A 27,755-nucleotide genomic window follows, 5' to 3' on the forward strand; every position below is an offset into this window, starting at 1 on the left:
GATCCTTTGTGTAAAAGAGAAATCTGTTTGGAATGTCACCGTCGTCAGGAAGGAAGTCTTCCCAGATTGATACATGTTACTTGATAGTTTTTACATCAGTTTTTATTGAATTCAATTAATTGGAAGTTACCAATGAATTGGAATGAACAAGTTAATCCAAAAAGAGGAACAAGAAAGTGCTAGAGCTGAAGTGTTTGCGACTTCAGTACCGAAATCTCCGACAGATTTGGGTGCTTTTTCTCCAGCAAAGATTGCTGGAAGCTTCCAATGGCCTCAACAGAGGATACTGCACTAAGATTGTTCCAGAATACATATGCCGCAACCTCCCCCCCAAAGGTCCTGATGAGACTGTTGTGAATAGTTTTTAAAAATTTCCCACGTGATTCTGAGAGGCACTCTCAATCGTGATCCCCTGGCTTCAATCATTGCCTGATGCCAGAATGTCACGATTCATATGGGGAAACTCAGGCCTTGAGTAAGACATGACTTGCCCAAAGTGATATTCCTAAGTTCCCTCTTCCTCCACATTACTTCCAAACAACTCGGCTTTAATTATCCAATCTACAGAATGGATAGAATCGCAAAGTTGGACTAAATTTCAGTGTTCTTTCATCACTTCTCAGATTGGAGCTAAAGAAAACCTACTCTAAGGCTCACAGGTTGATAGAAGACCTCTGCTCTGTGGGAGGCTTTTAACCTACACGATCACACAGTCCAATCAAATGAAGTTTATGCATTTGCTCAGTGACTCTTTATTGAGGGCTTGCTAGTGTGTCAGTCACTGAGAGGTCGTGGGGATACAGTGATAAGTTATTCCTGCTCTCGTGAAGCTAGTGACAAAGATAATAAATCAAATAATGCGCTAATCAAACATAAGCTGTAATTGCTTCAAGGAAAAAAACTGCTTGTAAGGAACTTCCATCCGCCTTGTAGGGGAGGAAAGGCTGTCCTGAGGTGCCTATCCAAGATCCAAAAGTTAGGAAGAAAACCAGGCAGGAAAAGAGCTGCGGAGTTTTCTAGGCGAGGAAACCGTGTTTGCAAAAATCCCGAGGATTAAGTCAGTAAGATCCATTTCATTCATTCCCTCTGAACATATTTAGTGCATATTAAATGCTTCTGAAGGGCTGCACAGAATTTACTTGTTTCTTTTTGCTGTATAGCCTTTTTATTGTTTTAACTTTTTTTCTGCATGTAACATTTTTCTTTCTGTTGTTCCTATAAAAAGAAACTTATCATTCTAATTTCTGCTGCTATATTCAGTCGATGTCCAATTAGAAAAAACCAAAAACTTCGTTCTCGCTAAACCGCAGTTTCAGGTTGTCACCCGTCACCCTACGTAAAACGTTTCGTCATGACGTAGGAGCCTGGCCCTCCTCCTCCCGCAGACCTCGCCCACACGCTCAGCCAATCACAGTGTCGAACTCTCGGCTTGACATCTTCCGCCTCCAATCGCGGGGCACCTCCTCCCCGCCAATGACAGGCGGCCGAGAGGAACCCCCCCCCCCCCCGGTCGTCCGCGGGAATATCAATAAGGGAGCCATGGGGAGGAATAGAAGCCTCGACTCTCGCGAGGATGCTCCCGGCGCTCCCTTCTTCCCGAGGCGGGCTGTCACGTGACGCGGCCTCGCCCAATCGCCGCGCGGGCTGCGGGGGTCGCCGCGGTTCCCGCCAAATACGAGCTCGGCGGCCGCGGCAGCAGCGGCGCGGGCGGGAGGGCGAGCGGCAGTGGCCGCCTGAACGGAGCCCGCGCCTCCGCCGCCTGAGGGGAGCTCGAGCCGCCGCCGGGGCGATGCTGGAGGAGCTGGAGTGCGGGGCGCCGGGCGCCAGGGGAGCGGCCGCAGGTCGGTTCGGGCCCGCGCCGAGGGGAAGGGGGGGCGCGGCGCGCGGCCTGCGCAGGCCGAGGTGGCGGTTGGGGGCGGACGGGCCTCCCGGCCCCGGGCCCGCTCCTCTTCGGCGGGCGTTTGGTCGGTGCGGCCGTTACAAGCTGAGCGAGGGCCTTCGCGACCCGCAGGGCGCCCTCCTTGACGTTATTGTTGCGCCGCGACCATTTTTTTCCCGGCGCTTTTGCGTCAGTTCGTCCTTCCAGGGCTCTCTGCGGTGACGGGTCGGTGTGGCCAGGAGGGGAGACTGAGGCCCAGGGAGGCGAAAGGGCTGGCTTTGCAGGTTGCCGAGTGCGTTTGTGCCCCCTGAGCAAGTCGGACCGTGCAGCGGCCCTCTGGCCGGGTGGGGAAACTGAGGCCCGGGGTCACACGGGTTCGGGGACCAGAACGCTGCGTCTGCGGCTCAGGGCAAGCCCAGGTAAGAGCCCTGGCTGGTGGGATCGCCAGGGAGCTGGGACTCGGGGGTTCTTGATCCTGCCCGCCGTGCAAGGTGAAGACCTGTCTTCCCCTCCCCCACCCCATCTTGGAAGGGGGCTTTCTGGCACCTGGCAGAGCCTCCGAAACGTGGGATGGCGAACCAAGGAAGACCAGACTGCCTGTCTACCTTGCTTGACTCCCATTGTATCCCTAGCCCTTGATGCAATGCTTGGCACATAGGAAGTGCCTGACAGATAAGGGTTGACAAGGAAATCAACTAGTCCAACCCACCACCTGGGCAGCGTTGACATTGGGGGCTATCCTGTGCACTCCTGGGGTGTTGAGTAGCATCCATGGCCTCCGCCCATTAGATCCCTGTGCCAACCCCTTTTCCCTATTTGTGACACCAAATACGTATCCAGGTACTGCCAAGGGGCCTCTGGTGGGGGGCGCAGAATCGCGCCCTAGTTGAGAACCATTCTTTCAATTGTTTCCCGACTTTGGAATTTCAGAGACCTAAAATCCCTATAAATAAAGCTGCGGCTGATTGTCATCGACAGTCACTTGGTCCCGTAAGAATGTTTAACTAAGAAAAAAAAAAAAATTAGGGGCGCCTGGGTGGCTCGGTCGGTTAAAGCATCCGAGTTCGGCTCAGGTCACGATCTCGCGGTCCGTGAGTTCGAGCCCCGCATCGGGCTCTGGGCTGACCGCTCGGAGCCTGGAGCCTGTTCCAGATTCTGTGTCTCCCTCTCTCTCTGCCCCTCCCCCGCTCACGCTCTGTCTCTCTCTGTCTCAAAAATAAATAAACGTTAAAAAAAAAAAAAATTAAAAAGCACTCCCTACTGTGACCCTCCTCTCATAAAAGGAAGGGGGTAATCTTAGAATGGAGAGCATTGGTGACTACACACGAGTGTGTGTGAATTGTACGTGTACCGCTGAACTATCTGGATCCCTGGGTGGGCTACTGTTTTGTGTCAGCTTGTAGCTTTGGGGCCCAGGTCACTTGCCTTCCGCTCACATCAGAGCTGGTGACTCGGGGCCGCACCAGTTAATACTTGGGGTTGTCCTAGAAGTAAATGTAAGTAGCTAGAGATTATGTACCTTCAGTTAAGAGGGGAAGAACATGACTTGGGTAACAGAACTTGAGGATGATGTTGTCTTGAATTGGGTAGAAAGAAAATGTGCATCCTTGGGGTATTTATCTTCTCAGCTTGGGGGACAGCCAAGGTTTTTTAGCTTTTTACAAATGCTCCCTTGTCTGTATCTTTTACAAAACTTACGTAGCATGCCCCGGGTAAGTTTTTTCAAGCCAGATATCCTAGCAGGTGTCAGCTTTCAAACTTACTCTAACCGATTTAAGGATATTTTTTCCAAAGACTTTCTGTTTGCTGTCATTTCTGTATCAGCTCTGATATTATTATGAGATGCCTTTCCTGAGATTTTTTTTTTTTTTTTTTTCATGCAGGAAAACATTCTCCTTTATTTCCTGACAGCACTTTAGCTCCAGCCTGGCAAGATGTGTAGATTCTTATTTTAAAACAATAAGCCCCCTAGGGGCACCTGGGTGGCTCAGTCAGTTAAGCGTCCGACTTCGGCTCAGGTCATGATCTCGAGGTCCGTGAGTTCGAGCCCCACGTCGGGTTCTATGCAGACGGCTCAGAGCCTGGAGCCTGTTTCCGTTTCTGTGTCTCCCTCTCTCTCTGCCCCTCCCCTGCTCATGCTCTGTCTCTCTCTCTCTCTGTATCAGAAATAAATAAACGTTAAAAAAAAAAAACACAAAACAATAAGCCCTATTCTGATTTTATAGATTTGGTAGTGAGGAGGGGGTTGGATTGGAGAAGAACATTTTGGGGTCGTTAATGGTGAAATTGCTAACACATTATTTTCTCTCATCTTTGCTTCCACTCATTCCTTTTTTCTTTTTTTAAAGATTTTTTTTTCAATTTTATTTATTCTGAGACAGGGAGAGAGAGAGAGAGAGAGAGAGAGAGAGAGAGAGAGAAAGACAAAAGTGAAAGGGGTGGGGGCAGAAAGAGAGAATCCCAAGCAGCTTCTACGCTGTCGGCGCAGAGCCCGACGTGGGGCTTGATCTCACGAACCAAGAGATCATGACCTGATTGAAATCAAGATTTGGATGCTTAATCGACTGAGCCACGCAGGCACCCCGTTGAAGATTTTATTCTTTTTTTTTTTTTTTTTTAATTTTTTTTTTTAACGTTTATTTATTTTTGCGACAGAGAGAGACAGAGCATGAACGGGGGAGGGGCAGAGAGAGAGGGAGACACAGAATCTGAAACAGGCTCCAGGCTCCGAGCAGTCAGCACAGAGCCCGACACGGGGCTCGAACTCACATACCGCGAGATCGTGACCTGAGCCGAAGTCGGACGCTTAACCGACTGCGCCACCCAGGCGCCCCGAAGATTTTATTCTTAATAATGCCCCACAACTGAGCCAGCGGGTGCCCCATCATTCCCCTTTCCGCTGTCCCTATTACTGTACTCGTTGGTTTCCCACTGAGTGCCAGTTCTGAGCTAGGTGCCAAGGGTGTGGTATGGAACTCGTCTCCCTGTTGTTACAGGCTTCCTGTTGGGAGGGAGACATAATAAACAATGTAACTTTAAGAGCGATAAGTGCCACAAGGAGATGAGAAGATGTGACAGTGTTGAGAGCAGAATTTCTCGACCTATTAAGATTTGGGGCAGAAAATTCTGTCGTGGGTACTGTCCTGTGTATTTTAGGATATTTAGCAGTATCTGTGTCCTCTAACCCCTAGATGCCCCCCCCTCCCCCCCCCCCACCGCAAGACAACCAAAAATTTCCCTAAACGTTGCCAAAGGCCCTGGGGGTAGGGGTGGCAAACAAAAATTGCCCCCACGGGACAACCACTTTGGACATATGAGGTGCTGCATATGCATTTACAACTTCAGGATTTCCACCTTTTAGTAACTTGTCCTTTGGTGCTTTTATTCACAGCCATGGATTGCAAAGACAGACCAGCTTTTCCAGTCAAGAAGTTAATACAAGGTAGCTTTCTGGGAAGGGGTTATATACTGTTCACAATTTATATCCTTCATGGTCTCCTCAGTTGTGTTTTTACTTTCCTTCGAGCAGAGGCCTTCTGTTGGGGTCGTCGGCAGGAGCATCAAGGGGCCCGTGGGGGGCGTGGGAGATAAACACTCGCACCTCCAACTGGAAGGAAACCCATTTGGTTGCATTACTGATTTCTTAGATTTCCAGGAGGAAATCCAGCGGTCACTGCCTTTTGTAGGGTTTCTCTACTTCAGCTCTGTTGACATTCTGTCCTGTATATCGTAGAGTTTAGCGGTGTCCCTGGTCACTTTGCCCACGTCATGACAACCAGTGACGTCTCCAGACTTCCCCAGACATTCCCGACAGGCACACCTTCCCCTGGTTGAACCACTGTACAGGAAGATAAATGCGTCCAAATCCTTCTCTGTGAGAAGGGTAGTATATCTGCCCTCAGGGCAGACCGGACCGTATACAAGACTGTGGTTTCTGGTTTTTAAAACTCGGTATCTGGTTCCCTGTAGCAGCTTCCCTCCTCCTGTGGGGACAGATAGCAAGTCTGGTGTTGAGGGGAGTCACGTTAAGGGCAGCAGTGTCGGAGGTGAAAGGATTAGGGGCAGGGGCCAACTGGGGCACCCGAGGACAGGAGTGTTTTCTAGAGAAATCCCCCCCAGCCCCGCCTCGAGCCCAGCAAGGCTGATACTTGCTGAGCACGTGGAATATTAGAGTACTGATGAGCTGTTGCTCTCCTCACTTCCCCTGTAAAGACAGCGCCCCCCCCCTCTGTTTCAGCTCGCCTGCCCTTCAAGCGCCTGAACCTTGTCCCAAAGGAGAAAAGTGAGGACGCGTCGGATGACACGAGGAGCCCTGAGGGTGCCCCTGCACCAGGCCGAGTCCCTCATCTGGAGACCTCTTTGGACAACTTGGAGAACAGCTGTCATATGGGTTCTGACATAGATTTTAATCCAAAACTTGTCAATGGGAAGGGTCCCTTAGATAACTTTTTAAGAAGTACAGTCAAAACCAGTATTGACCAGACCACGGTCATCACCGATTTGACGGAGGACTCGAGTGACCAGCTAGATGGCGTCGCGGCCCTTAGTAAACTAAAGTCTGCTGCCTCTCCCTCCGAGGAGGCCGTGAGTGGGGCCGGAGAAGAAGCTGGAGGTGAGAGGGGGCTGCCGGAGGCCAGTCTGAAGGACGAGCCGACGTGTCCCGAAGAGACCCTTTCAGACATTCCATGCAAAGCAGAGGAGGAGGGTGCTGGCTCCAGAGGCGCAGAGAGGAGTGGAGAGGGGCAGGAAGGCTCGCTCCAGAGCTGCCCCGAGCTGACAGGTGGTCTGAGAACATGCTCCGAGAAGGACCAGGACGGTTGGAGTGAAGCCAGGGGCATCCTGTTCAAAGGGAAGGTGCCCGTGGTGGTCTTGGAGGACATACTGGCTGCAAAACCTCCCCGAACCAAGTCTCCTCCCACGCCGCCTGCAGACCAGGGCTTGCCCTCTGACAGCGAGATGCTGGAGTCCGGCCCCGAGGAAGACTCTGTTCTTAGCCACTCGTCCAGGGGTTCTTCTTCTCCTACCAGCTCACCCGAGGGGCAGTCTGCTCCCAAAAGGCATCCCCGCAGTCCCGGACCCTTCCCCACCTCCACACCCATCCGCAGAGTAAGTATCTCTGCTCAGTGCCAGTGTGGCAGTGCTGACAGGAGTCGCCTGGGACCGCCGTGTCATCCAGGTGCTTGGTGGCCAAGCAGGTGGGGCCGCAAACAGATGCGGAATTCTTTCGATATCCAGAACCATTAGGGGTGTTCGGGGGTGGCTCTGTTAGCCCCCAGTGTGTCAAGTGCCATCTTGGTAGCCGTGGTTGTTCATGCCTAACGAATGCTGCTGGTAACTCAGCAGTTTTAGTGACGGAACGGTTGTCAGCAGGCAACCATGAGCCCTCATGGCAAATGTGAGTTCCCTCCATTTCTTCTTCCTGTCCGAGAGCCCCGTAAGGGTCTTGATGGTAAAAAGTCAGTCAGCGTTGGTGGAAAGGCCCCAAGGCCACAGGAAGGATAAACTGGGGATTCTGTAGGGTCAGCCCTCGTCCGCCTAGCCAGCCATCTGAAACCCTCCCCCAGAGCAGCAAGAACAAAAGAAAAACCTGGCACCGTTTTTCAGGCCCACAGAAGGATGGCCTCTGAAATGCTTGTTGGTGTCACCGCTTTGCGATGAGCATGATGACGGCTGTCTCTGTTCTCATCTGCCCATAGGGTCTTGTGGTTGAAACTGGTAATATCAGTCAAGAATCCAGAGGTGTGTTTAACGGTGTTTTGTTTTGGGTTTTTGGGGTGTGTGTGTTTTTTTTTGTTTTTTTGTTTTTTTTTTTTTTTTTTTTTTTGGTTTGTTTTCTGTATTGGTAGAATTTTTGTTTACTTTAGGTTTTTGTTTTTGTTTGTTTTAAGTAAGCTCTACGTCCAGCGTCCGGAGTCACCCATCCCAAGGAGGCTCTGTGCTGTGAGCACTATCAGTGCAGAGCCTGACGCGGCGCTTGGGGCTCGATCCCACGAACCGTGAGATCGTGACCTGAGCTAAAATTAACCAACTGAGCCACCCAGGTGCTCCCCCCGGCCCCCCCACCGCTGTTTGTTTGTTTGTTTGTTTGTTTAATGTAAGTTAGATCCTGGTTGGATCATTCAATATCTACCTGCTTGATTTGACCTTACTCACTTTCTGAAATTTGATCTCTGGAGGAAAAATTATTTTTCTAGACGATTTCATGTCATTTATATCCTGAGAGGTGCAAGAGAGAAGAAGAAAATCGCTTTCACTTCAGGCTTTCAAAATACCAAAAGTGGAAGTCTTTTTTTTCTTCTAAGTTTCTAAATGTTGCAGATGGATGTACATCTTCAAACTTCCGCCTGAGCCATTAACCAGACTCTCAGAATCAGGGCTGAAGTCCCTTTTTGTTGTCAGCCATCTTGTTTGGGTCAGCCAATCGCTTGAAACCATTCCATTCTGCTGCTTCTGCTTTGCAGAAACACTGTCACATGACGTGGCGCAGCCAGTTAGCCTCGAGAACAGGACGTGTGCACGTGTTTCCATTCTTCTTAATCACTTCATTTTTTAAGTTTGTTTTTGTTCCCACAGCAAGGCCCGAGAATCGGGAAGTGACATAGTGGGGCCTTGTCATGAAACAATTCGGTGTCTGTCTGCTGGCCCACACAGCACTCCAGACAGCTGAGGGTGCTCAGCTGGGAAGGCCTGCACCTAAGATGCTCGGTCTGACTCTGAACACAGGCTTGCACTTTTGAGATGCTCTAGAAGGCGGTGCTCTCGCACAGCTTTGCAAATAATCGTACGCTGTGAGTGGCCAAGGTTCAGATGACCCCAGAGCCTGTGGCAGAAAGTTGCCCCTGCCACCCACAGGTGGGCTGGTCCATCACGAGGTGATCATGGGGAGCCTCTGGGCGCCCCGAGGGCCACGCAGCCTGAGGAGGTGGCGTGTGTGTGTCCGTGTCCGTCCGTCCCTTTCAGGGCACTTGTTAAAATGCAGATCCTGTTGTCTCTTCCCAAGGGAGTCTGATGTAGTCTACCCAGAGAGCTTCATTCTGTTGGGGTTGTTGTGTTGTTGTTTTAAGTACTCTCAGGGTTCTAGAGAATCTCCCTTTGAAAAAACAGTCATTTATGAACACCTATTTTAAGTAATCCAGGCTCAGATTACAAGTCAGAAACTAGCCAAACGGTTGCTATTTAGCAAGAGTGTTTTACCATTTGGGATAGAACCATTTCTCAAGTTTGTTTGCATTTTAACTGTCATTGATCCTCCTTTACTGGAGATTCAAGATTATCTTTCCATAAATGATGATGTTGATACAGCTGTGTTCCTGGAATCTTTGCATCTATACAGATGAGCCCAGATCGCTGGAACTTTTCCCTGTAGAACTTAAATGACACAAGTATTAAGTTCTTCGTGTTTAAAGAACATAAAGGAAGCATGCCAGTCCTCTCTGCCCCCCCCCCCCCCCCCCCCCCCCCGTCTCTCCTGGCAGGCTGTCATTTTATGTTTCTCTGTGTGGTGGATGTGAGGCCTCCCTTGGGAATATACAGTATCATTTTGTTTCCTCACCTGAGCCATGTGCTGTAAATATGTTTCTTTTTCATTCTGGGGTGTGAAATCATTGGGCTGGGATGATGTATCTCTTGTTAGCTGCCAGATCTTATACCTCTCGTGTGGACAAACTTTAGCTCACAGACTCACTCATTCTGGTTGGTGGATGGTTCCATTTCTCATTCTCAGCCAAGACAGAACAATGTGCTTCCTTCTACATGTTTCCTTGGGCTGCCGTGGAGTAGAATTTCGAGGTCCCGGGAATGCACACACTAATTTTTGCCTGCTTGCCCTCGACTATGGCTGGACCAATTTGGGTTGTATCTCTTCCCTGTGATTGGGTTTTTAGCTACTCCTGCATGCCCACTACTCTGCACCTCGTTCGCTGCTGCTTATGAGCTAAGAGATGAGGTCTCCTTATGTATAAAATCAGAACAAGCGGCTCTGAGAGGACCCTGCCAAATAAAGTACAAGAATGTTCATGCATCTCGTTAAATCAGTATTGATGACGTGGGATAGTTGATGGATGTGTGCATTTCAGCTTCCTTCTGGGATCGTGGATCTTGTTTTTGGCCGCTGAATTCCAAATAGGTAACACATACGGCCTAGACTTGGAGAGAGTTCATGAGCACTTGGGCCGAATATCAGGGAGATAATGTTATATCAGACCAGGAAGGTCCACCTGAGAGCCCAGGGAAGCAATAGATATGGGTTCTGCACGAAATCGTAATTGCTCTGATTGCTGGACGTCCTTAGTCGGCTCCTGGGCATCCTGTCAACTCTGCTGTGCCTGGACTCAGCACGGCGGGAGGGGACGTTGAATTTGCAACGGAAACTCACCACGTGCGGGCAAGACTGACCCAATGTGCTTTCCCCAGGTGCTCTCGCACAGCAGTCTGGATCACATTCAATACTGTAAATTTGAACGCACAGGACAACGACAGATACAGCAACGTGCAGATTCTGCTGTTCAGTCCTTTATGGTGGGGGGGAGGACCACAGACATGGCAGGCAAAGTGACTCTGGAGAAGGCAGGTGCTTTCTCTTAAGCCCTTGATAAAACCGCTTTGGTAACTGGGCGTTTGCGCTGCTACGTGCTTAGTGCAGACAGGCTCGAGCGCGGTGTGCGTGGCTTTCATATGCCTCTGCTCAGCCATTTCCTAAGGGAAGATGTAATTCACAGTGGGAAGGATGTCTTGTTGAATGTATTGGTCTGTAAGTTTTATTCTGGAAGAGGTTTTGGACTTTCCCAAATAGATCATCGCCATGCAATTTTTGTCAGTGTGTCAGAGCATTTCAAGAGAAACAGGCCTTTGGTTTTTCAGTTCCACGTCAGTCCCGTTTTTTGGCTGCCTCTCCAAGGCTCAAAGGAGCCTGGGCAGTTACTGCTTTTCTGGCCTGAGCGCTCTCTCCTCCTGTTCGGCCAGCTGGTGGTTTGGGTTTCAGGATTCCCTGCTCTGGAGAGAGCTTAGGCCAGTAGTCTGAACTTGCTCACACTCCTACCTGAGGCCACGCCGCCAGCCTGGTGAGTGAACCCAGCGGTACGTCTTGGTGAGCCCTCCCAGCCCAGGCTCGCTTTGCAGCAGGATGATAGGGAATGTCGTACTCTAGGATATAGGGGACTAGACCAGATCGCCAAGCTGAGCTTTTCTCCTGAGCATTCACTCCACTTTCTCGAAGCCGCGCTAGGCAGAGAGTACGGATCGGTGGCTCATGGGAATCCAGCCCATAGATGTGTTTGATTTAATTCATGTAGTGTTAATTTTTACACATTCCCTATAAAATTTAAATACAGTTCCCAACATCAGCCACTCTTGGAAAAATCTGAAGGGGCAGGACTGCTGGGCTGCAGGCCAGTAAGAGCTCTGTCCCTTTTGGACGGGGTGCATCCTCTGTCCTCTGTCGCAAACCCTTGTACTCCGTGTCACCTGCCTGACACCGAGGCTGACTGTCCACTGCATTTATTTTTGAGCCTGCCCTGTTTTTCCTGTGGTTGGCCCCCTTCATTTTTGTCATCTGTCTCCTCAGTCTTTATCCCCAGAGGCATGGATGTATGTGTTCATTGCAGATCACGACCTCACTAGGACATTTTAGTGTTTTGGTTCTAACTGGTGGAAACTGGTCACTTGGAACATTGTAGCCTTTACGTAAAGAAGTTCTTAATCGTGTGAATCCCTTATCCCCGCCCCCCTTTCTTGCCCAAAGAAGTGTGTGATTTGTTCTATGTGATGTAGTGACTGAAACAACCCGTGTTGAAAGAGAAACGTCTCTCATTTCAGATAACTAAGAAACTGGTCAAAGCTTCTGCAGAGAAGGACAAGCTCAGACTGCAAAGAGTAAGACATTCCCCTTGAAGTAGAACGTTAACCTGTGCTTTTTGCGTTAAACAGTAAGCAAGCGGGGCGCCTGGGTGGCTCAGTCGGTTGAGCGTCCGACTTCAGCCAGGTCACGATCTCGCGGTCCGTGAGTTCGAGCCCCGCGTCGGGCTCTGGGCTGATGGCTCGGAGCCTGGAGCCTGCTTCGGATTCTGTGTCTCCCTCTCTCTCTGCCCCTCCCCCGTTCATGCTCTGTCTCTCTCTGTCCCAAAAATAAATAAACTTAAAGTAAATAAATGAAAGAAACCGTAAGCAAGGTCCTGTTGCTTGTCCTGACCGTCACTGATAGGTGCTTCATTTCACACAACTGTGCCCTGGGACTCGTGGGTCGCATCATTTTTAGCTTTTGCTCGTAGACTTTTCTCTTAGTGTTGTTGTTAGTACTGGCTGGATAGCTGGGCGTCCCATGTGGTCGAGCCTTTGCCTTCCAGAGGGTCCGGTCCCTCTCCCTGCGTCCCAGGCCCCTTCCCACCCGCCGTGCTGGTTTGGTGGCCATGACACCAGACGGGTGATTCTTGCGCGGCGATCCCTTCTGAGGCTTCACTTCCGTGTTCTGGGGTCACCTCGTGTCACACACTGCAAAGCAGAGCACTTTTTTCTCATTGCCGTGGAGGACAGGGCCAGCGGGCGTCTCCCCCACGCCAGCTGGTGGAAGGGGCGGGCTGTGTGCTCACCGGCTGCTCCCTGTGCCGTGCACCTCGCGGTGGCATTCGGCCTTTGTGGGTCAGATCTTGATGGCGTTTTTAGGGTTTATCTCATTCTTTGTCGGAATCTCCGAGGTGGGGTGGGGGTGGAGACGGGGCTCCAGTATGGCTGATTTCCAGAAGCCTTGTCTTATTTAGCAATGAGAAGCAGGGCATCCCCTTGCACAGACACTGTTGGTGTCATTACCATCCCCAGAGCAGACACCTTCTTCAAGTGTCCTGTGCGTCACAGGAAGATGCAGAGGAAACGGTGTGAGAACTGGAACAGTCCAGGCGTCTCTCATGGCATGCCGCCATGACTTTTGTTAAAGCAACCAGGGGTTTCTCAGGGCAGAGGGTATAGACAAGGGCATAGTCATACGGCTAGACGAAAACTGAGTTGCCAGGGTCCTGATGTTGGGAAACCCATTTCTGATGGAAATGGGCCTTGAAAGTGACCCGTTGCTGTGGCAAAAGGAAGCACCTCTCTGCCTGGCAGGCCAGCTTGTTCAGGAGGAGTTCAAGGTTACAGAATAGCGCAGTGCCTCAGGCCATGTACCAGCTGTTTGGAATGAGGAGCCGATGTAAAGATAAAGTCATTTCTTGCTTTTACTGTTTATTCTCATTTATTTCCCCCTTATTTAGCACATTCCTGCTCCTCACCTCATCCCGTTCTTCCATTTCAGAGGAAATAAAACCCTATAATCTTACATGGTTTGGGGAGAAACGAAGGAAAAATGCTTTTGTTTTAAAGATAGAGAAGTAGAACCTATAGGCATTTCTGTCTGTATTTCATCACGGCTCTCTGGTTAAATAAATGTGGTTCAAGCCTAACAGCGGGTAGCCTGGAGGTGGTTCTTTTTTTTTTTTTTTTTTTAATTAAAAAAATTTTTTTAATGTTATTTTTGATGAGAGAGACAGAGCATGAGTGGGGGAGGGGCAGAGAGAGAGGGAGGCACAGAATCCAAAGCAGGCTCCAGGCTCCGAGCCGTCAGCACAGAGCCCGACGCGGGGCTCGAACCCACAAACCTGTGAGATCACGACCTGAGCTGAAGCTTAACTGACTGAACCACCCAGGCGTCCCTGGAGGTTCTTCTTTAATTTTTTTTAATTTAGTGAAAAAGAGAGTAACTCTGGCCCACGTTTATACGTGGTATTTTGAATGAATCTTGAACTTTCTTTAAGGTTTATTTATTTTTGAGAGAGAGAGAGCGTGAGCGGGAAAGGGACAGTGAGGGAGGGAGTCACGGAATCGGAAGCAGGCTCCAGGCTCCGAGCCGTCAGCCCAGACAGAGCCCGACGCGGGGCTCGGACTCGCGGACCGCGAGAAGCCAGAGGCACACCAAGACTCTTACTTCGAATTGCCAGCAAGGTCCCTGGCCAGTGGCTGGTGGCCCTCACCTCTCTCCCAGCCCGGGGAGCGGGGGGAGGCGGCTTGGGCGGGCGGCTGGCCCTCCGGGAGACGCGCAGGGGCCCAGCCGCGCCTTGTCTCTCGGCCGCAGGACCGGGAGCGGCTGGGCAAGCAGCTCAAGCTACGGGCAGAGAAAGAAGAAAAGGAGAAGCTGAAGGAGGAGGCCAAGCGGGCCAAGGAAGAAGCCAAGAAGAAGAAGGAGGAAGAGAAGGAGCTGAAGGAGAAGGAGAGGCGCGAGAAACGGGAGAAGGACGAGAAGGAGAAGGCGGAGAAGCAGAGGCTCAAGGAGGAGCGGCGCAAGGAGCGACAGGAGGCGCTGGAGTGCGTGTGCCCGGGGGGGGGGGGGGGGGGGGGGTGGGGGGGGGGGCGCTTGGGGCGGGAGCGCGCACCCCCAGGCCGCCTGGGACCCTGGAGCGGCCTCTGGCGAGCTCAGGCCGGCTTGGTGTGCCGCCGTGCCTCCGGGCTGAAGCTGTGTCTCCCGTCTCCCAGGGCGAAGCTGGAGGAGAAGAGGAAAAAGGAAGAGGAGAAACGGTTGCGGGAAGAGGAGAAGGTAGGCTGTTCTGCCAGGACTGCAGAGTTCAGTCCGCTCGACCGCTGCCCGGTGTTCCTTCGTCTTGGGAAGCCAGGTGGCCCTCGCGGGGACTGCCACGTGTGCACATACCCTCCGGTGGCCGGCAGGCTCCCCGTACTCCGCGCCTGGCACGGAGATGGGCTGGTGCCCGGCTGGGGCTGGGGTTGGTGGGTTTCGAGAGCAGACCTCAAAGCGATGCTTTCCTCTTAAAAATGCCGGGGCTCCCCTTCCGGGGGCCTTCGGCGTGTTTGCAGACACACACTGCTTCTCTCCATTTCTCCGTGCTTCTCTTTTCTTCCGTTGCAGCGCATTAAAGCAGAGAAGGCTGAAATCACGAGGTTCTTTCAGAAACCAAAGACCCCACAGGCCCCCAAGGTGAGCAGCCGGCCTCCTCCGGCTTGGCTTTTTGTCTTTGGCCTGCTCCTCCTTTTGAAAATACAAGGGTATCTTCTGGCCAGCTAGCTTCCCTTTCGGCAAGAGGAGGTCCCCGCTTGCCTCCTGGAGGGAGCTCTTATTTCTGGTAGAATCCGGAGGCTCAGTGTTTTGTCGTCTCACCAGGCGGAAAGTGTCAGGTTTGCTCAAACTACTGCCAGGTGTTTGGAGGTTGCCTCCTAAACAGTTTTGCCTTAGCAGCTGTCGGGGAGGATGTCCGGGAAGAGCCAGTCCTCACCCTCAGGGCGCTGACGCTCCAGATGGGAGGCAAGACCAGGCGTAAAAGGACAGTTCGGAATTCAGCACAGAATCCGGCTTCCTCAGCCTGGCATCTGTCCCCTCCTACCAGCGTCTGCCTCCAGAGACGCCAGGCTCCCTTCCCCCTCCCTCCATGCTCCAGACGGGACCCATCTCCCCCAGTGCAAGGGTGTCCGTCTAACGCTTTCTCTGCGTTCACATCCCTTCATATGTTTGTGTGTTTATACACGTAACAGATCACACTGTCACGTCCCTGCTTTGTTTTTGCAGCCGTGTCTCGGATCCTCTCTGTGCTGGACGCTTGGGTCTGCTTGTTCTTTCCATCGCGGCTTGCGCTTGCGTAGTGTGGATGGCGTCACAGTTTATATGTCCGTTGCCCTGTTGATGCCCCATCAGGGGCACACGGAGTGTCACTAACACTCCGCTCTGTACCCGTGCCTTCCTTTAGGACAACCACCCAGAAGCGGGCCAGACGCTCGGTTTTTTTAACTTCACTAACCCAGTGGGTCAAAAGAAATGGATATCCTTTTTCACTTTACGTTTTTCCTTGGTTCCAGGTAGACATCGTTTTGCATTTGTTTACCATTTTCTTTCTTCTGTGATTTGCCAATTCCCATTTTTTACCCATCTTTCTGCAAGGTTGGCTTTTCCTCTGACCTCCGGGAGCTGTTTACGCAGCCAGGATTTTCATTCTTGGTGATACACACAGCAGATACTCCCTCTCAGTCTGTTACCCGCCGTCTGACCTGTTCGTGGCATCTTCTGTTGTACACAGGTTTTTGTTTTAATGGCAACATTGAAGATTTTTCATTTGCATGTGGTTGCAGAGCCTTGTGTACCCTGTGGCCATAGACAGATACGTTCTCTTTCCCGGTGTGTCTTGTTTTTTGCTTGTTGGTGGTTCTTTTGTTTTAGTTTTTGCTCGTTGTGCTTTTATGTGGAGTCCCTTAGCTTGGCTGATCTCTGCAGTTGTCGTGTGGGGCACGGCCCTACCTCTGTCCCGTGTGGTACCCGGTGTCCCAGCACGTGTTCGTCAGGGAGGCGGGCAGTGTGCTGCTTCTCACCCCGGGCTGTGAGTTGGAATCCCGAGGGAATACGAAGTCGTGGAGCCTGGATCCCGTCCCAGAGCATCCCACGAGCCTGGCGTGGGCACCGGGGATTTCGGCAGCCCCTGGACGGCCTGCTACGTGGCCGTGATGCAGGCTGTCCGCCGCAGCACTCTTTCCTCCGTGAGGCTGAAGCCTGGCTTTCTGATACGAACGTCGCGGCCGTGGAGTGTCCTCCCCACTGCCCGTGTCCTCGTGCACTGCCAGCTTCGGGATCCACTGACAAACACATTGCTGGTGCCGAAGGAGCTCCGGGAGGGGACACCGAGCCCACCGGAACCTGCGGACACAGACGCTGATGTGTCAGGTCCACGGCAGCCTCTGCTGGGGTCGGTGGGGGATGGGCTCCAGGCCGCAAGCCAGGCTGTGGTGCGGCTCTGGGTAAAGCCACTCTCCCGGGTCTCGGTTTCCTCATCTGGGAGCTCTGCTTTTATCACTCACCTCCCCCCTTCTTACTTGTCATTATTTAAGAAACTTTTTTTAATGTGTTACTTTCATTTGTTTTTTATTTTGAGAGAGAGGGGGTGTGCATGCACAAGCAGGGGAGGCGCAGAGAGAAGGAGAGAGAGAATCCCAAGCAGGCTCTGTAGCTGTCTGTGCAGAACCTGACATGGGGCTGGAACTCTGGAATCGTGAGATGACCTGAGCCGAAGTAAGATGCTTAACCGACTGAGCCACCCAGGCATCCCTCACTGCTACTTTTTAAAGAGCCGTGTTTATTGAGGTGTTGACAGGAAAACTTGCCCGTTCAGTGAGGCTGACAACGTGTGTGGGACTCCACGGCACCCGCATAGTCCAGATCTAGAGTGTTTCTATCGCCCCATAGGGTTCCCTGACAGTCCACAGCCTCCTCCCCCCAGCCGCAGCCCCTGGCACCTGCTGAAGTGACCTCCAACCCCGTAGGTTTGCCTTTTCCAGAAACCCGTGTAGGTGACGTCACATGGCATGTGGCCTCTTGTGTGTCTCCTGGGACTTCCCAACCCGGATGAATCTGAAGAGCAGTGCGCTGTGTGTCGAGCGGCTCGTCCTCGCGGCTGCCGAGAGGCGGCCGTCCCAGCACGCGGGAGTGCCGTCACACCCTCTTCTCCATTTCAGACCCTGGCCGGCTCTTGCGGGAAGTTTGCCCCCTTTGAAATTAAAGAGCACATGGTCCTTGCCCCTCGGTTTCGGACCGCCTTCGACCAGGACCTCTGTGATCAGTTGGACCAGCTCCTCCGGCAGCAGAACGGCGAGTTCTCCTTCCTGAAGGATCTGAAAGGCCGACAGCCCCTCAGGTCCGGACCCACCGTGGTTTCCAACCGAAACACAGACACCTGTAACAGGTTAGTGGCCGGGGAGACGGTCGTCTACCTGTTGGTGAAGTCAGAGCACAGTCGGAGAGGCCGGGAAGGGAGGGGCCCGGGACAGAGCCCTGGGTTCTGGTCTGCTGCTGGCTTGGCTCTGGGCCACTCGTCTCTCTTCGGGCGTCCCATGAGCTCTTGCAGCCCCGTGTGCAGTGGCTTTGCAGGAAGCTGCTGCTGTGGAGTGCGGATTCCTGTCCTGGCTTCCCGGACTCTCGGGGCAGGGATCTTGGTTCCTTCCGTGCCAGCCTCCCTGGGGGGACGTCTCCCCGTTCTTGTCGGTCTGCTCATTCTGCACCACCCTACTTGTATCGATGCTGTGGGCCAGCAACTTAGCAATCTTGTTTCTCCCTCCTCCTCGGCTTTGTGTCCCTGGAGTAAATGCTCCTTAGCTTCGTTGGGACCAGGCGGTCACCCGTCTTCGTAAGACGCTTACAGCCTGCTTCCTCGGGAAGCCTGGGTGGCAGGCGGGCGCGTTGCGGGGGAGGCGCGTTCCTGAGTTTGCTGGCTCCCCCTCAGCGATGTGGTGATCGTGGAGAGCGGCAAGGTCGACGGCGTTCCCGAAAGGAAGAAGTTTGGCAGGATGAAGCTCCTGCAGTTTTCCGAGAATCACCGACCGGCGTACTGGGGCACGTGGAATAAGAAGACGACCGTCATCCACCCGCGGGACCCCTGGGCGCTAGACAGGGTGAGCACGTGGCAGACCTCCGACGGTCCAGGCACGCCTGTCCGCGTTTCCTTCTCGTCTTGCCTTTTGTACGCGGGTCTCCTGGATTCCACGAGTATCGTCGCTTTTCTGCTCTGACTGACGCACGGTGCCTTTGTTTTCCCAGAAGCTCCTGGACTACGAGGTGGACAGCGACGAGGAGTGGGAGGAGGAAGAGCCGGGAGAGTCCCTGTCCCACAGTGAGGGGGTGAGCACCTGCCCGCGCCGGTTTCAGGCTTCGCCCGGAAGGCAGGCCCCGGGCTGAGTCCACTCGCAGACGGCCCCTGCTTGGCCCACGGGGTTGCCTGAACGTTTCGGGCAGCCTCGAACATCCCCATTTCCAGCTTGTCTTAGGAAACCCTACCTGGTGACACCAGCCCGCTTGGCAGTGGAGGCAAGAAGCGTCCCCCACTGTTAGCTGGGGCCCACTTGCCCCCTGGTCCACTGTGGTCTCCGCACCCCCCGTCCCCATCTCGCATCTGGGTGGCTTCGCGCGCCGTGTGGTACCTGACGCTGGCCCGCTGTCAGCCACTGGGATCGGTCCCCAAGTTTCTCCCGGTGCTTGTGGCGTCCAGAAAAGCGTCTGCCAGGTGTTCGCAGATTCACGTTCCAAGCGAAATCGACACTCTGGGGCTGCGTGTCGTGAACGTCCTTTGTTTTCCTTTTGAGGATGATGACGACGAAGTGGGAGACGATGAAGATGAGGACGATGGCTTCTTCGTGCCCCACGGGTACCTGTCTGAGGACGAGGGGGTCACCGAGGTGAGGGGGCGAGCGGGGAGGTGACGGTCCCCGAGAGAGCTCGGCCGGGCCCCAGCCTGGGGCTGTGACAGTGATGCCATGAGGTTTGCGGGTCAGGGCACTAAACCGCATTGGGTCTGTTTACGTTTCCTTAGCTAAGGTTGGAACTTACAAGAAGACGTGCAGTGAGCTTTAACGATTGGCATTTGTAAATCCATCACCCCAAATGAAATCTCGGACTTTTCCATCTCTCCAGGAGGTGCCCCCGTGCCCCTTGGTTAACCCCCAACTCCCACCACTGACTTTCTGGACCCTGCCAGACAGTGGAACTTTCGATGGCCTGTCGGGATGCAGTGTTTGGGCAGTGGAGAAACAGCCCCGGGTGGGGGGTAGGTTTTGTGTCTCCAAGTCAGACTGGAGGGGTCGATGCGTCTTACACGCTTCCAGCTAGCAAGGTAGGCACGTCTGAGGTGCCCACGAGCTCACCGGTGTTTGAGAATGGAGCCGGGCCCGGTGTGGAAGGTGCTGGGCCCGGCGGTTGAACTGGGCATGAGATTTGGGGTTGGTGATTTGAGAGCCTTGGCATGACATACTCACCAGCAAGTCCCGAGTGGCCTTGAGAGGCTTACTGGTGACATTAGGAAAATACCTGAGACTTTTGCCGGTCGTGGCCAGAGGGAATGCTTCCAGACAGCAAGGGGCACACGTGCCAGTCATGGTTGAGTCTAGGGAAACACTCTGCCGTTTCCCGGCTGGTAGCGTTAGAAGAGGGGTGCAGGACGCGGTGGGGCCTGGGGGTGCGGCGGCCCTGACTGCGGGCAGCCCTGCGCCACCCCAGCACACTCTTCTTCCTTCTCACCGTTCCGGAGGCGGGATGAGAGGGCACAGGGCCCCCGGGGACCCCAAAGTAAGCATTGTTCTCCCACCTGCAAGGAGTGTGCCGACCCAGAGAACCACAAGGTTCGCCAGAAACTGAAGGCCAAAGAGTGGGACGAGTTTCTGGCCAAGGGGAAGAGGTTCCGCGTGCTCCAGCCTGTGAAGATCGGCTGCGTCTGGGCGGCCGACAAGGACGGAGGCGCCGACCTGAAGGTGCTCCAGCAGTTCACGGCGTGCCTCCTGGAGACGGTCCCCTCGGAGGAGGAGCAGACGCCCAAGGCCTCCAAACGAGAGAAGAGAGACCAGCAGAGTGAGTGCCGGTGCCTGGCGGGAGGGGGAGCGGGAGCGGGTCGGGCCCCCGGCTGTCCTGGGCCCAGGAAGACTTTGTTAGGTGTCCGGGTCAAGACGTGCAAGGTCTTTCAACAGACAACGAAAGCCAGTGCTTGCTGGCATCTGTTCACCCTTTAGTACACCAGCCACACAGGGCAGCTACTTTAATTAGCATGCTCCCCCTGGAGCGTGTGGCGGCCATAACTAAGGAGAAATAGGCTTGTGGTGTCAGGCGTGGTGGTTCAGCCAGAGACCCCCCCCCTCCCCCCCCCCGGGAAGCTTGGCCTTCACAGACTTTCTGCAGCTACTTCCTGTGTCTTAAACCTGCCCTTAGAAGGCCACCCGAGGGCGCCTGGGGCTCAGTCAGTTAAGCATCGGACTCTTGGTCTCCGCTTAGGTCTTGATCTCAGGGTCGTGAGTTCAAGCCCTGCCTCGGGGTCCACACTGGGTGTGGAGCCTGCTTTAGAAATAAAGTTGTGGTTTTTTTGTTTTGTTTTTTATTAAAAAAAAAAAAAAAAGGCCCTCTCGAAGCTGACCGTGTGTCTTAACCTTGGCGACCGACCAGGGAGCAGCGTGCGATGTTTGTTCTCTTTCTCCTCGTGTCTCCCGCCCCCTCGTGTCCCCTTCCCCTGCCAGTCTTGGCCCAGCTGCTCCCGCTGCTGCACGGGAACGTGAACGGAAGCAAGGTGATCATCCGGGAGTTCCAGGAGTGCTGCCGCCGAGGGCTGCTCGGCAAGGACACGGGCAGTCCCGACAGCAGCTCCGCCAGCCCGCCGAGCCCCGGCTCTTCCCGCCCACAGACCCCCACCAGCAGCGAGGACGCCGCCGTCCCCTCCAAGGCCAGGCTCAAGCGGATCATTTCTGAGAACTCGGTGTACGAGAAGAGGCCTGACTTCAGGATGTGCTGGTACGTCCACCCGCAGGTGCTGAAGAGCTTTGACCAGGAGCACCTGCCCGTGCCGTGCCAGTGGAGTTACGTCACCGTGGTGCCCTCGGCCACCAGGGAGGACAGTGGCAGCATCCCGGCCGCGGGGCCCGGCCAGGGGACGCCCATGTCGCTGAAGAGGAAGTCCGCGGGCAGCATGTGCATCACCCAGTTCATGAAGAAGCGCAGGCACGACGGGCAGGTGAGGGGCGGGGCGGGGCGATCCCCTCCCAAGGGCTTTCTTGTTTGCAGTAAAGTGCATTTTTTTAGAGCCGTTGTTAGACCGGCGGCAAGAGTGATCAGAAAGCATAGCGGTTTCCCATACGCGCCCCCGTCCCCAGCTGCAGTTTCCCCACTGTTGACCCGGCGCCAGAGCCGTGCGTCTGTCGTCACGGACAGCCTACGTCCACGTGTCCTCCTCACCCAGGGTCCCGGTTGACGTTAGGGGTCCTGCCTGCTGCTGCGTGTTCTGCGCGTTTGGGCAGGCGTACGATGGCGTGTGTCCACCACAGAGCACCTCCACGGACCTGAACGTGCCCTGGGTTCCGTCTGCTCACCCGTCCTTCCCTCCACACTCCGGGGGACCACGCATCTGCTGTCCCCGTCGTTGTGTCTTTTCCAGAATCGCAGGCGTGGGTGCACACAGCGTGTAGCCTTTTCGGGTTGGCTTCTCGCGTCGCTCTGTGTGTGTCCGATTCTTCCGTGTTTGTTCGTGGCTGGATAGCTCGTTTCCTTTTAGCACCCGGCAGGGTTCCGTGCAGTGACTTTGTAGTTTAGTTTTTTGTTTTGTTTTGTTTTTAACTTTCTAAAAATAATTTTGAGAAAGAGCGAGCATGAGTGGGGAAGGGGCACTGGGAGAGGGAGAGAGAGACCATCGCAAGCAGGCTCCCCCCCACTGTCAGTGTGCGCGTTGGGCTCGATCCCACCCACGAACCGTGGCTGTGATCTGAGGAGAAATCAAGAGTTGGATGCTCAACCAACTGAGCCACCCAGCCACCCCCAGTTTTTAGTTTTTTAAATCTCTTTTTGCTTTTACGTTCACTTCACGTGACTATTAAGCATTTATTCTGCATCAGGGACCCCTGCTAGAGTTTGTAGGCGGCGATGAGCAGAACCATCGGATGGGAGGCACAGATAGGAATTTGTCACAGGAATAGTGGCCTAATCACAAACAGGCAGCTCGGGAGCAAGTACCCAGAGCAGAGTGTGGGGACCTGGGGGGTGGGCGGCCTCCTGGGGACACCCGTGTGGAGTGGCCTCCGGGGCCCTCTGCGTGCCCCGAGGGGCAGGTGCCCCAGCGGCAGCCTTCGCTGATGTTGGGTGTGTCTGTTTTTTTCCTTCCTGGACCGTGAGTGTAACGAGTTTCTTTTCTATCCCGCCTCTGAGTCTCACTGGAAACCTATTTTCAGGATGAGCACTGGGTCCTCGTTTTAGGCAGGCAACTCAGAGTTAGAGGTTTTATGGGGATGAGACGGCGGGGGGGGGGGTCTTAAAAGTCAGGTCTCCTGCTCACGTCCAGTGTCCTCTGCAGGGGAGGTGTGGCTTGGGGAGCTGTGTGCCAAAGGCCGGATGGTGATGCCCCCCTCACGCCCCGCTCCTGCCCACTGCTTCTCTGACATTAGTCACCATCTGGCTTAGGAAAGAAAGTGGCCATTAGAACAGGGAAGCAGGAGAGATTACTCCCAGGGGGGTGTCAGCCCACCTCCCTGCTGGCAGCAGACAGATGAGGCCTTTGGTATGTTGGTTATTGTCTGTTCTTAAGTCTATTTATTTATTTTGAGAGAGAGAGAGAGAGAGAGCACAAGTGGGGGAAGCACAGAGAGAGAATCCCGAGTAGGCTCCACACTGTCCACATGGAGCCCCATGCAGGGCTCGATCTCGTGAACTGTGCGATCATGACCTGAGCTGAAGTCAGACGCTTAACCGACTGAGCCACCCAGGCTCCCCAGGCCTTTGATACGTCGTAAACCTTCCTTTTTTAAACTGTCCGTGTTACCTGTCCTCAGTGCAAGGCTGTGTGCAGGGCTCCGCCTGGCCTGTGGACACGGCTTGTACCGTGGAGAGCCCACTGGGTTAGGGTCGGGGCCTCAGACCCACAAACAGCTTCCTTCCCTGGACCTCAGCCGAAATGAGCCGAAACGAGAGAAGAGGGACCAGCAGAGTGAGCGCCGGTGCCTGGCGGGAGCGGGAGCGGGAGCGGGAGGGGGTCGGGCTGCCGGATGTCCTGTTGGATCTGTTTTGTGTTCAAGCTGTGCTCGAGCAGTAGGACCTTTTCGTGGTCCGTGCTGGTGTCACCCAAACAGTCTAAGGAGGAACCTGAGTGTGACTGGCTCTGGTTGAAAGCAGCAGTGGGAACCTGGCTTGAAAATGGCTGGGCTGGAAAACAGCCTCGTGTGTCCCCCCATCTGAGCAGCATCTGCAGGCCTCTGCCCTTCTGTCGTCCCTCAGGGCCCTGCTGTGTCCCTGTCTGTTTCACTGGGGTGGGTGAGAGTCACACATCCTCGCGTGACGGTCACGGCTGCATCCTGAGCCCCACTGGGCTCTTTCACCCGTGGCCGTCCTCATTTGTGTTCATGACCCACGTTTGCACGGAAAACCTTGATTTTAGCCCCTGTTACGCGTTTCCTTACATGCCAGGTGCTGTAGTCGGCACTTCATATGAATCCCCGTGTTTCATTGGCGAGATGCTTCATCATCTTACTGAGACACCAGGAAAGAAAAAATGCTCCCAGTTAACCTAGGGTGACCCCCCAGGGGACTCGTGGATGCATGAGAAAGTGTGTGTCTGGGAATCCATGAAACGGGGAGTCTCAGCTGATGATACATGTGAACAGCAGCCCCGTGCTTTCGTTCCCCGTTCACGGGGGAGGCCTTGCAGAGGCTCAGCGGCGTGGGGAACTCGGCCGAAGGCCACACGGCACGTGAACCACGCTCCGGGCCCTGCGTGCGGCTCATCTGCTGTCCCTGGGCGTCTAAAACTGTTCTGGACAGAAGCACCACTCAGAGCAGACCAAATCTTTGGAGTCCTGGGCTTGCTGGACCCAGTGGTTCTGACTCAGTAGGTCTGAGGGAGGAATCTAAAGCCTGCATTTTAAAAACCCCTCAGGAAATGGCACGTGACGGGCCCAGGACCGCAGTGTGGGCCTGCACGGTGTGTGCGTCATGGGGTGAGAAGCCCGGAACACCCGGCTCTGGGGATGCTCTGGGAGTGGTTCCGTGGGCAGCTAGCCTCGCCCCTGCTCTGCAGAGTGGGACACCCTCCTCCACGGTCCCCTCGTGTCGGGCCACCGGTAACGGGGCCCCAAAGCCACGGCATCAACACAGGAGGGTTTGTCTCAGCAACGAGAGGTCCTCGGCTCCTGTGCCGACGGGCTCCCCGTGTCCCGCTCCCTCCTTCCTTAGTATGTGGCCTTGGTCCTCATGGTCACAGGATGGCTGTCGCCCCTCCTGCCCCCAAGACCGAGGTGGCAGAGGCTCCGTTCATCTGGAAAGGGACACCGTCCCCGACAGCCTTCCTCCTGAGTCTCTCTGGCCAGAATCGTTGGCACAGCCCATCAGCTGCGGGAGAGGCTGGGAAAGGGACTGGCCAGCAGCCCCCAACAAAACTCCGGCTCTGTTTCAGAAGCCGGGGAGGGGGGAATGGCTTTGGGGCACGCACTGAGCAGGCCCCCCATCGCACGGCACCCACATAAAGCGGGAGACCCAGGTAGACTTCTAGAAGGTAGGTTGGAAGGCGCAGGAGCTCGTAGAGTGCTTCCACTTGCGTTTTGGTAAAGCCGCCGATGCTTCTGTACCCTTGGGGGTAGTTGTCGCAAACCCTAGAGGTGTGCAGATAGAGCTTTTAGACTGGGTTGGGCTGTTTTCATTTGTGGGAGTTTAAAAGTCTGTGTGAGTTCAAAGTAGTCCCGATACGTGTGGGTTCACCAGGTGCCCTGGTCAGTGAGCTGAGCAGGCCGAGGAGGGGCGCCAGTCCTGCCGCCGGACGTCTCGTGCGGCCCGAGGGTGACGCGAGCTCTGCGCCTCGGTTTTAGTTTAAAGCGGGGAGAGGTTCTGTGTTCCCTCTCCGGTCAGAAGTCTGTGCTCAAGATGACCCGGAACAGGGTTCTTCCCAGCTGCTGAGCTTTGCCGTGGCCACACAGCGGGACTCGGGGTGTCCTCCCGGAGTCTCCCGGTGGAAGCCTGGCCCGTCCCGGAGGGCTGCGCTTGGTGGCTCATCTGAAAACCGGCGGAGCCGTGGGAAGCCTTGTTCACCTGCGCTCGCGTGTCCCGTCTGCGGGGCCCGTGAGCGGGGACGATGGGCGGGTCCCTCTTGCCTGGCAGACCCAGCCGAGCGCCTCCTGAGTGGCGTAGTTGAGGGCCGGGCCGTCTGTCCTCAGCCTGGGGATCCTTTCGACACGGGTGGTTGGGAGTCCCCCTTGGCGTCCGGCCGTTGGCAGCACGGCTCGCTCTGGGGGCCCTTGTCGTGTCCGTGGGGCTGCCCGGCTGGGCCCGGCGGCAGTCTGCACACCCCCAGTGGCCTTGTGCCGTCTGTCACCCCTTCTCCGGCAAAGGCAGCTTTCCGTAGCGGAGAAGTTCCAAGAGTGTCGTGAGAAATAGGCCTTCTGTTGAAATAGGCCCACCTCTGCCTCGGCTGGTTCTTTGTCGTTCACCAAGGCGCCCGTGTGGATGGCTGGTGTTTAAAATCAGTCCTCCCTTTCACGCTTTCTGTCCTCTCTGGTGAAAGCCGATGGAAACGGCTCCAGGATGTCGGTGGAAATTCTGCTGTCAGTGGAGGCCCTGCCTGGCCCCCGCCCGCAGTTGCTTGGATGGTGTTGTCCCTGGCAGAAGTGATCTAAGCAAGAGTGGACCAGAAATCCGGGTCTCTAAGTCAGAGACAGTTCGCGGATAATGCTGGTGGTAGTTTTCGGAGATCTGAGTGAGGTCTTTTGACAGAAACTCCCCGTCCCCCAGGGCTCCTTTGCTGATAGGCTCTCAAGCAGACTCCTCAAATTTGTTGCCAGGACAGGTAGAGGTGGGGGGGGGGGCACAGCAGCCCCCCTGCCCCACCCGTGGCCCGTCTGCTTCTGCTGCTGCTGTTGACAGCCTGTGCGCCCTTGTCTGTCCAGGTTGGAGCTGGGGACCTGGATGGGTTCCAGGCAGACACGGAGGAGGAGGAAGAGGAGGACGGCGACTGTGTGATCCTGGACATCTCGGATGTTGGGGGTGAGAAAGGCCCAAGCCCTCCTCTTTCATCAGCCTGGCCGGAAGGGAAGAACGTGCCCTTTTGCTCCCACGCGCCTCTTGTCTGTAAACAGCGAGGCTGCGTGATGGGACCCCAAAAGGCACTGGGTGGGCCGGGGTGGGTGTGGGCGTTGGGTTCCAGTGCGGGCCCTGGAGGGTCTGACTGGTCTGAAAGCTGCCGTGGGCACATCAGGACTGGACTACGGTAGCCGTAGCAGAAACAGGTGCAGTAATGGTCTGGCATTTGGGTGCTGACCACCCAAATCATGGCACTGTTCCAGAAGCTTCTGAGAGAATCCACAGTGCTGCCCCTGTGGCGTTGACCTGCGGGCTGAGTACCATGAGGCAGAGTGGTGGAGTCCTGGGGTGGTCTCGGCCATAGACAGGGCTCAGGGAGACCCGGGGGAGAGGTGGGAGCCCGGTGGATTTCTGGGGCGGGGGAGGGGGGCAGGGGGGATCAGAAGCACAAGGGTCAGTTGTGAGGACAGGGCGCACAGCAGGGCTGGTATGGGTGGTGAGGGAGGCTGAACTGAACTTGCTGAGTGAACTAAGGAGGGGACGGGGTCTGAGGGCAGTGAATACAGCTGTCTCGAGGGGGTATGTGGGGGACAGCAGCTTGAGCCCCTACCCGGTGTTGGGGTGCGGTCGGCTAAAGCCCCCTCCCTCTCTTGCCTTGCAGAGGCCCCGGCCCCGTGTGGAACCGCTTCCGGAGCTGGGGGGTCCGTGGGGATGGACAGCAGCGAGAGTCCCCCGCCTGCCAGCTCGCTCGGCCCCTGCTGAGCGCCCCACCGGCCCGGTGCACGCGTGTAGGATGGTTTAGGGATTCACAAACGCCTCTCGGATACTTGAAAGTCCTGCGAGTCTGTGTGAAGAGCACTTTGTCCTGCTTCGCAGACCTCCCCTGAGGTCTGGAAAGTTTTATATAGGATGCTTGATTGGTTCCTTTTGATACTTGTAAAAATGTTCCCCCCAAAAGCTGCATATTAATCTGCCCTTTAATAAAGCATTATCGCGATGTGAGGACCTGTACAGGGAAAGCCTGGTCGCGCCCTGCGGGCCCCGGAGCAGGCACTGTGATGAAATGCTTGTAAATGAGTTGGAGCCTGCTGCGGCTCCCAGACCCCATGTGGGTGTGTATAAACTTATTGTCCAGCCCTGACCCGGCGCGTCTGTCATCTTTTCGGACACATCGTTTCTTGTGAGTGGGTGTGTGCTGTTACCTGGGGCCTGAGCCGCCCCGCTGCCCGTGCCCAGCTGGCACCCCCCCGGCCCCGCGCGTGCCTCTGTCCTTTGTATAGAGGCCTGCACCTTGCGAAAGCACCATCCCAGCTTTGTTGTGAAATCCTCACCCCTGTGCTGACCTAGTTC

General features: G+C 54.9%; 1 protein-coding gene across 4 annotated transcripts; it reads left to right on the forward strand.

Annotated features, from left to right (window-relative positions):
* Positions 1-1,543: 1,543 nt before the first annotated feature.
* Positions 1,544-27,546, forward strand: CHAF1A (chromatin assembly factor 1 subunit A). Of its 4 annotated transcripts, none has more exons than XM_047850254.1 (16): positions 1,544-1,841; positions 5,271-5,321; positions 6,117-6,985; positions 10,292-10,444; positions 11,693-11,749; positions 13,974-14,203; positions 14,372-14,432; positions 14,760-14,828; positions 17,345-17,571; positions 18,109-18,277; positions 18,426-18,503; positions 18,965-19,057; positions 19,970-20,222; positions 20,879-21,369; positions 26,273-26,369; positions 27,067-27,546. In XM_047850254.1, exons 1-16 carry the CDS (start codon positions 1,574-1,576, stop codon positions 27,165-27,167), a joined length of 3,267 nt encoding a protein of 1,088 aa, XP_047706210.1. In that variant the 5' UTR covers positions 1,544-1,573; the 3' UTR covers positions 27,168-27,546. The 4 variants fall into 4 exon arrangements, with proteins under 4 accessions (XP_047706210.1, XP_047706209.1, XP_047706211.1 ...); XM_047850253.1 differs by having other exon boundaries at positions 1,545-1,841; positions 18,423-18,503; XM_047850256.1 differs by lacking the exon at positions 1,544-1,841 and adding an exon at positions 1,898-2,298 and having other exon boundaries at positions 18,423-18,503.
* The last annotated feature ends 209 nt before the right edge of the window (positions 27,547-27,755 follow it).

This window comes from Prionailurus viverrinus, chromosome A2 (genome assembly GCF_022837055.1).
Source record: "Prionailurus viverrinus isolate Anna chromosome A2, UM_Priviv_1.0, whole genome shotgun sequence".
Taxonomy (NCBI): domain Eukaryota; kingdom Metazoa; phylum Chordata; class Mammalia; order Carnivora; family Felidae; genus Prionailurus; species Prionailurus viverrinus.

Bases quoted from the DNA above. Each gene is read 5' to 3' on its own strand.
- CHAF1A (XM_047850253.1), top strand. From the start codon at position 1,574: ATGCTCCCGGCGCTCCCTTCTTCCCGAGGCGGGCTGTCACGTGACGCG. The intron at 5,322-6,116 runs GTAGCTTTCTGG...CCTCTGTTTCAG, and splicing joins AGTCAAGAAGTTAATACAAG to CTCGCCTGCCCTTCAAGCGC. The intron at 6,986-10,291 runs GTAAGTATCTCT...TGCTTTCCCCAG, and splicing joins CCTCCACACCCATCCGCAGA to GTGCTCTCGCACAGCAGTCT.